This window comes from Rhinopithecus bieti, unplaced genomic scaffold (genome assembly GCF_001698545.2).
Source record: "Rhinopithecus bieti isolate Rb0 unplaced genomic scaffold, ASM169854v2 scaffold_61117, whole genome shotgun sequence".
NCBI lineage: Eukaryota > Metazoa > Chordata > Mammalia > Primates > Cercopithecidae > Rhinopithecus > Rhinopithecus bieti.
In genome coordinates, this window is record NW_016824934.1 from 1,008,322 (window position 1) to 1,017,761 (window position 9,440).

Consider the following 9,440-nt stretch of genomic DNA (forward strand, 5'->3'; position numbering starts at 1 on the left):
AAAAAAAAAAAAAAAAAAGAAAAGAAAAAAGAAAAAAAAGCAGATCAATATTCTGGGTTCTATTAAGTACTTAACAGAGTAGTTGTTTTCAAGCCCAAAACACTCAATACTACTGCAATTCCAGCAATGAAGGCAAGACAGCTGAGATGAGAATGAAATGTAACCAAATTTGGGATGTTTCCAAATTAGATCTGCTGTTCCCTAAGTCACTAATGAGAAAGCCAAAGCAGTAACCAAGAAGACACTGGATCTGGGGGCTATATTTCTGCAAAGAAAGAGAACATCTGAAAAAGTAAGAATATGTGGGAAAGTTACTGAAAAAATTTTTTTAACAGTAAAGTATGTATAGTACAGGCTCAACATACCCCACTAAGAACTTAGGGAAAGAGGTGAAGACACTGAAGATATAAACCCTAACACTTCAGAAGACTGTAATTATATAATTATTTTAATGAAAGAAACACTCTAACATTATTAGAAAAATCAAGGTATTATATGAATATAGGAAACCTCGTTTAAACAACATGTTGCTTATTAAGTATTAGGTGCTGAGAGAGAGAGAGAGAGAGAGAGAGAGAGAGAGAGAGAGAGAGACTAGTATATATACTATTAATGCACATTTTATGAAAATTAATAGGGAAGTGAAAAATAATATTCAAAAAGTGAAAACTGAAGCAGGGTACAGTGACATGTGCCTATGATCCCAGCTACTCAAGAGGCTGAGACAGGATGATTGCTTAAGTCCAGAGTTCAAGACCAGCCTGGATAACATACTGAAACCCCTGTTTCTTTAATAAAATAAAATAAAATCTAATTTATAAATGAAAATTGCAGGTGCATTTTAGGGCGGGATCAGGAGTTAATATTGTTTTAATTTTTCCCGATATTGGCATATTGTCTTTTAATACACAAGAAAAAGGCTGCTTTGTCTTTTTGAGTTTTGACCGCTATAAATGTTATACCAACGAATATTTTTTACAAAGCTTTAGAAAATTGTATGCAGGGCCAGGCGCAGTGGCTCACACCTGTAATCCCAGCACTTTGAGAGGCCGAGGCAGACGGATCCAAGGCTGAGGTCAGGAGTTTGAGTCCAGCCTGACCAACATGGAGAAACACTGTCTCTACTAACAATAGAAAATTAGCCGGGCATGGTGGCGCATCCTGTAATCCCAGCTACTCGGGAGGCTGAGGCAGAAGAATTGCTTGAACCCAGGAGGCAGAGGTTGCAGTGAGCCCAGACTGTGCCACTGCACTCCTGCCTGGGCAACAAGAGCGAAACTCTGTCTCAAAAAAAAAAAAAGAAAATTGTATACAGATTTGACCATTTTGAGTCCTCAGTTCAATGACATTTTTGTGTGTGACCACTAGACATTAAGGAGGAAAGACACTCTCTTCAATTATTAAATTAAAACCATACTTGTACTCACCTGCAAAATGGCACGTGCTGACTTTACACTACTGAAGCATGGAATCACATAATCTACATATGTTTCCTGATCAGGATGTACTCCCAATTCTTGCATTCCTTTCAGGACTTCAATTATACCTAACACATAAAATGTAGAAGCACAGAGATGAAGAACTTAGAACAAAGTAACAAAAGATCAGTAAGTTCAGTTCAATTATTTTTTGAATCATAATGTAAGAAAATTACTCAGCAATTCGTTTGTCTAAAAGGCAGAAAAGCAACAGAACTGTGAGATATAATGATAAAAAAATTAACTCCTCCTTTCTTCATCCCCCACTGTGAAACAGTGAATTTCAAGCAAGTATCCCTGAAATTATAAGCATAAAGAAATATAAAAAAATTAACCAATGTGTCCAATGTTTCCGGCACCCCAACAGTCATTATAATACAACATTGCTATTATAGAGCAATGATGGACTTGTACAAAAAAAACTTGGCCAGAATAAATGCTGCAAAGAGAACTGAGTGGTTTCAAAACATGTCTTCAATTAAGTACTTATGTAAAAAGTTCCCTAACTGTTACTAACTTCTGATTTCATATTTTACAATGTAAGAATGAAAAACAGCAAACTATTCTAATGAATTATTGTCTATTTAAAACTAACTTAAAATCTAATAAGTTGTTTTCTCCATTTCCCACTCACAAAATCTCTTTTAATAACTTCTTACAAATTAAGTCATTTCATGTTTTCAGAGCTACAGTGAGTTTCAAATAGATCCGGTTAATTCTAGACAACTGTCAAGATTACTCAAGTATCACCTAATTTGACAGAGGCTACAGTTTAATAAAAGAAAGAACATTCTTATTTTCCTTTTAAAACTTACTTATCTTTGGGTTCATTACTTTCACATTATTAAAACTCCCCCTAAAAGTCCCTGTTTCTGGCCTACTAGACACCTAGAGAACAATTACATTTCTATCAAATTTGTTACATGATGAACTCTAGTACAAATAATTGAGAGTAAATTCCCACTAAGTACAGAAAGGCACAGGCAAGTCTAACTACATTATAAATACCTGCACATTTCTTTTAAATAAAATTTAGATTACGCAAAAAAAAAAATTGGTATAATTTTTTTTTAATTTAGGTTATGAATCAGAGTATTTTAACTTTAAACAGTTCATCATATATAAAATTACCTAATACTGGCCTAAAAACAAACAAATAGACCAATGCAATAGAACAAAGAATCTAAAAATAAACCCACACACATATAATCAACTAATTTTGACATAGGCACCAATAAATGGTGTTGGAGCTACAGGCAGTGGTGTACACCTATAGTTTCAGCTATTCAGGAGGCTGTTGCAGGACTGCTTGAGCCCAGGAGTTCAAGTCCAGTCTGGGCAACATAGCAAGACCCTGTCTTTTTTTTGAGACAGAATATTGCTCAGTCACCCAAGCTGGAGTGCAGGGGTGTAACCTCCGCCTCCTGGGTTCAAGCAGTTCTCCTGCCTCAGCCTCCAGAGTAGCTGGGATTACAGTCGCACGTCACCACGTCCAGCTAGTTTTTGTATTTCTAGTAGAGATGGGGTTTCACCATCTTGGTCAGGCTGGTCTGGAACTCCTGACCTCATGATCCTAGAGATGGGGTTTCACCATGTTGGTCGGGCTCGTCTTGAACTCCTGACCTTGTGATCCACCTGCCTCGGCCTCCCAAAGTGTTGGGATTACAGGCATGAGCCACCACACCCAGCCTGGACCCTTATCTTATACAATACACAAAAATCAACTCAAAATAGATTAAAGACTTAAACTTTAAACCATAAAACTCCTGGAAGAAAACACTGGTCTTGACAACGACTTTTTGGATTTGAGACCAAAACACAGACAACAAAAACAGAAACAGTGAAGTGGAACCACATGTAACTAAAAAGCTTCTGCACGGTAAAGGAAACAATAAAATGAAAAGGCGACCTATGGAATGGGAGAAAATATTTGCAAACCATGTATCTGGTAAGGGGCTAATATCTAAAATACATAATAAGGAACTCAAACAATTCAATAGCAAAAAAAAAAAAAAAAAAAAACCCAAATAATTCAATTAACAAATGGGCAAAGGATCTGAATACACATTTTTCCAAAGACATAAAAACGGCCAACAGTCTTATGAAAAGATGCTCAACATTACTAATCATCAGGGAAATGCAAATTTAAGCCACAATGAAATATCACCTTATACCTGTCAGAATGGTTACTATCAAAGAGTCAAAAGCGATTACACAGTGGTGAGGATATACAGAAAGGGAACCCTGGTCTACTGCTGGTGGGAGAGTATGGAGATTCCTGAAAAACTTAAAAGTAGAATACCAACAATCCCACTTCTGAGCATATGTCCAAAGGAAATAAAATCATTATCTCGAAGAAACATTTGTTCATTCCAGCATTATTCACAGTACCCAAGATGTAGAAACATGCTGTCAACAGATAAAGAAAATGTGGCATATAGACACATATAGAATGGAAGATTATTCAGCCTTAAAAACAAAGAAAATCCTGTCATTTACAACAACATGAATGAATTTGAAGTACATGCTAAGTGAAATAAGCCAGATACAGAAAGACAAATACTATGTCATCTCACTTATATATGGAATCTTTATTTATTTATTTTTTTTGAGACAGAGTCTCACACTGTTGCCCAGGTTGGAGTGCAGTGGCCCAATCTCGGCTCACTGCAAGCTCCACCTCCCGGGTTCACGCCATTCTCCTGCCTCAGACTCCCAAGTAGCTGGGACTACAGGCGCCCACCACCACGCCCAGCTCATTTTTTGTATTTTCAGTAGAGACGGGGTTTCACCATGTTAGCTAGGATGGTCTCAATCTCCTGACCTCGTGATCCTCCCGCCTCGGCCTCCCAAAGTGCTGGGATTACAGGCGTGAGCCACTGCATACTGCCTTTTTTTTTTTTTTTGAGATGGAGTCTCCCTCTGTCACCAGGCTGGAGTACAGTGGTGCGATCTCAGCTCACTGCAACCTCCAACTCCCGGGTTCTAGCAATTCTCTGGCCTCAGCCTCCCAAGTAGCTGGGATTACAGGCGCCCGCCACCACATCTGGCTAATTTTTGTATTTTTAATAGAGATGGGATTTCACCATGTTGGCCAGGATGGTGTCGATCTCCTGACCTCAGGTGATCCGCCTGCCTTGGCCTCCCAAAGTGCTGGGATTACACGCGTGAGCCACAGTGCCTGGCCTCTACAGAATCTATTTAAAAAAGAAAGTTGAACTGTTATGGGACTGGGGGGTGAATGAAAAGGTATGGTGGTCAATAGGTATAAATTTTCAGTTATATGGTAAGTAAGTTCTGGACACAATGTACTGAATACTTGATTTTTGCTGAGAGAGTAGATCTCAAGTGTTCTTGCCACTATATATATATATATTTTGAGACAGAGTTTCGCTCTTATTGCCCAAGCTAGAGTGCAACGGTGCGATCTCAACTCACAGCAACCTCCACCTTCCGGGTTCAAATGATTCTTCTGCCTCAGCCTCCTGAGTAGCTGGGACTACAGGCGCATGCCACCACACCAAGTAATTTTTGTATTTTTACTAGAAACAGGGTTTCACCATGTTGGCCAAGCTGGTCTTAAACTCCTCACCTTGTGATCTCTGCCTGCCTCTGCCTCCCAAAGTGCTGGGATTACAGGCATGAGCCAACACACCCAGCCAATACAAAATTTTTTAAAAGATAACTAGGCTCAACCAAAAAAAAAAAAAGAGAGAGAGAGAGAGAAGGGCTGGGCACAGTGGCTCACAACTGTAATCCCAGCACTTTGGGAGGCCAAGGCAGGCGGATCACCTGAGGTCAGGAGTTCGAGACCAGCCTGGCCAACATGGCAAAACCCCATCTCTACTAAAAATACAAAAATTAGCTGGGTGTGGTGGCACATGCCTGTAATCCCAGCTACTAGAGAGGCTGAAGCAGGAGAACTGCTTGAACCCAGGGGGCAGAGGTTGCAGTGAGCCGAGATCACACCACTGCACTCCAGCCTGGGCGACAGAGCCTATGTAACCAGCTGAGGTGATGGATATGTTAGCTTGACTGTGGTAATGGTTTCACAATGTGCACATATATCAAAATGTAGCCAGGTGAGGTGGCTCATGCTTGTAATCTCAGCACTTTGGGAAGCCAAGGTGGGAGGATTGCTTGAGCCCAGGAATTTGAGACCAGCCTAGGCAACAAAGGGAGACCCGTTTCTACCAAAAAAAATTTTTTGAACTAGCCAGGCCTGGTAATATGTGCCTGTGGTCCCACTGAGGCTGAGGTGGGAAAATCTCGAGCCTGGGAGGTCAAGGCTGACAGTGTGAGACACTGTCTCCAAAAAGTCGTGTTGTTTATCAGATATAGATGACTGATTGATAGATAGATGATTGTTGATAGAAAGATAGACCGATATAGATTTAGCTACACAATTATTCATCATTCATACCTCAGTAAAGTTGGCTGGGAAGAATAAATAAATAACCTAATATCTTCAAATCTTAGAGGTTTAAATGTATTTTTCAAGATGTAAAAATAATGTTTTTAATTAGCCAGGCGTGGTGGCAGGCCCCTATAATCCCAGCTACTAGGGAGGCTGAGGCAGGAGTACTGCTTGAACCTGGGAGGCAAACGTTACAGTGAGCCAGTATCACGCCATTACACTCCAGCCTGGGCAACAGAGTAAGACTCGGTCTCAAATAATAATAACAATAACAATAATAATAATAATAATAATAGTTTTTTAAAATCCCTAAACAAAGCATGTGCTTACTGAAATATAAGAGAACATGCATATAGAGTTGGTCCACACTGTACACAGAGGCCTAACAATACTTGTAAGTGAAATTTAAACTATTCCTCTAATAATTCACTGGGTATCATTACTAACAACCTTAGTAACTACCATAAAAGATGGCAAATTCCATTGTGCTCTTCTTTATATGAAAAGATTACTAAGCACCTGACACGAGGACATAGCTAAGTTGCTTTTGAATTCCTAGTAACAGATTTGTGTTAATCTAATGTCCTCAGTGTTCTTTCAGACCAGTAATAATTGTTTCCAGGACAATTATTATTTACTTAAAGTAAACAGCTAAGTTGCTGGTGCGATACTCTGGTGAAGTGACAAAAAAAAAGGCTTCGGAGTTTAAAGACCCAACTCTCCCCCTTGGTGCTGGTACTTAGTGGCAATGTAAATCTAAGCAAGTCGCAGCACATGTCTGAGCCATAATTTCACAGCTTACACACTAGAAATGGAAATATGCCAGGAACTGTGCTTCTAGACACTTTTACACATACTGTTTTGCTAAATCTTTCTAACTACCATCCATGGACTATGCAAGGCAATATGTGTGAAGGCACTTAATGAATAATTTTCTGACCTATAAGAGTCTATGCCAGGCTGGGCGCGGTGGCTCACGCCTGTAATCCCAGCACTTTGGGAGGCCAAGGCAGGCGGATCATAAGGTCAGGAGATCGAGACCATCCTGGCTGATAAGGTGAAACCCCATCTCTACTAAAAACATAAAAAATTAGCCAGGTGTGGTGGCGGGCGCCTGTAGTCCCAGCTACTCGGGAGGCTGAGATAGGAGAATGGCGTGAACCCGGGAGGCGGAGCTTGCAGTGAGTGAAGCTTGCGCCACTCCACTCCAGCCCGGGCGACAGAGCGAGACTCCGTCTCAAAAAAAAAAAAAAAAAAAGAATCTCTGCCTATTGAATGGATGGAAGTTCTAAGAACTGAAATATTATTCATAGGCATGTAAGAAATTCTTGTGGTCTAAATTCTTAGGGCAAGATTGAGGACAACAGAACTATAACATTCTGGAAAAAAAGAATTTCAATATTACCACTTGGCTTAGATCAGTATGTCAAACTCCAAGGTTTCAAAATCAGGGTGTAGGTGTGCCTCTCTATATAAAGAAAGCTGAAATGCCTTTAGAAATCAACTCATCAACTGAAATAAGCTGGAACCAGAAAGACAATACTGTCTTACTTATATGTGGAACAAAAACAGTCAAAAACTCACAGAAGCAGAAAGTAGGACAGCAGTTGCCAGGGTCTAGGGTGAGAGAGATATTGGTCAAAGGGCACGAACCTTCTGCTAATGAGATGAGTAAGTTCGAGGATCTAATGTACAGCATGGTGGCTACTGTTATTAATACTGTATTGTTTACTTGAAATTAGTAAAAGAACAGATTTTAAGTGTCTTCACCACACTCATGCACACAACAGGCACACACAAATGGTTAACTATGGGTGTTATGTTTATGGTTTTTAATTAACTTGACTATGGTAATCAGGACAGGATGTACCTGTACATAAAATCATTACATTGTATACCCCGAATATATACAGTTTGTGTCAATTTTTTAAAGTGGGGGAAAGAAAGCCAATGAATCTTCTAACAAAAGTATTCTCCAAGATCACAAGCAGAACTTGAATAAGAAACCAAGTCTCTTAATTGCTGGCAGGTGCTGGTTATACTACAAAAAATGCTAAAGCCTACATGTTTTTCCTGGAATCAGAAGGAACTGGGATCAAGTCCTTGTTCTGCCACCAAAAAGAATGATTTTCAGTGGCTCCTTGCTGGCAATACAGGAATGATGTTAATAAAGCGGCCCACTTAACTCTCAGGGTGGTCACTAAAATTAAAGGAAAAAATATGTGCGGAATCCTAAAACTACTAAATAACTGTGTGTGATGGGTATTTTTGTTTTTGTTTTGTTGTTTTGTGTTTCTTGAGACAGTGTCTCACTCTGTCACCCAGGCTAGACTGCAGTGGCAGCAATCAAGGCTCAATGAAGCCCCAACCTCCTAAGCTCTAGCAATCCTCCCACTCCAGCCTCCCAAGCAGCTAGGACTACAGGAGTATACCACCTCACTCGGCTAATTTTTCTATTTTTTATAGAGATAGGATTTTGCCAAGTTGCCAAGGCTGGTCTCAAAATCTTGGGCTCAAATAATCCCCCTACCTCAGCCTCCCAAACTGCTGGGATTACAGGCGTAAGCCACCACACCCAGCCTAAATAAATGTTAATAGTAGCAATAATGACTTAATTTTTTTTAGCTGTATCAAAATACTATAATAATACATAATACTGAAAAGTTTCTCAGATAGATTTTCCAATGTTTGAAAACTGGCCACCAAATTGACTGCACCTACAAGATTCTTATTCTTATACGAAACCCTTCACCTCATCTTCTAAGCCTCAAACATGTTTCATTCTCTTAATTCTTCATTTTTCCAATAACATTTATCAGGAGGAGGAGCACATTTTGCTCATTTAGATTATCTATGCTGCTGGCACTTTTAACTTACATATCTTTCTAACTGAAACTAAAGCAGGCTCGAGAAAACCAGGGATCACACCTTCTGCTCAGGTAAGTTCAATCACTCCCTCAGGCAGCCTGAGGGAGCAGACAAAGAAAGAAACTCTGTTCAGTAACCATAGTCAGATGGCAGGAGAGAAGCACTTACCAATAAGAAGGAATAAGAAGGAAAACAGTGACTGATCTATCTGAATAAATTCTAATAAAAAATACAATTCACATTTCTTTTCAAAATAAAAAGATTAAAATAATCTTATATTAACTTATAGATTCCAAACCTCTGTGAACTTAGAAAATCTAAACTAAGACTAAATAATCTAGGCTGGGCGCGGTGGCTCAAGCCTGTAATCCCAGCACTTTGGGAGGCCGAGACGGGCGGATCACGAGGTCAGGAGATCGAGACCATCCTGGCTAACAGTGAAACCCCGTCTCTACTAAAAAAGACAAAAAACTAGCCGGGCGAGGTGGCGGGCACCTGTAGTCCCAGCTACTCGGGAGGCTGAGGCAGGAGAATGGCGTAAACCGGGGAGGCGGAGCTTGCAGTGAGCTGAGATCCCGCCACTGCACTCCAGCCTGGGCGACAGACCGAGACTCCATCTCAAAAAAAAGAAAAAAAAAAAAAAAAAAAAAAAACTAAAACAACAAAAAAAAAAAAAA

The 9,440-nt window shown here is 39.8% G+C and overlaps 1 protein-coding gene across 1 annotated transcript in view; it reads right to left on the reverse strand.

Annotated features, from left to right (window-relative positions):
• The window catches only part of LRPPRC (leucine rich pentatricopeptide repeat containing), a 148,743-nt gene that overhangs the window by 112,137 nt on the left and 27,166 nt on the right, over positions 1-9,440 (reverse strand). Inside the window, 1 exon segment of the mRNA XM_017862721.1 lies at positions 1,428-1,546. Coding sequence (XP_017718210.1) covers positions 1,428-1,546 — 119 coding nt within the window.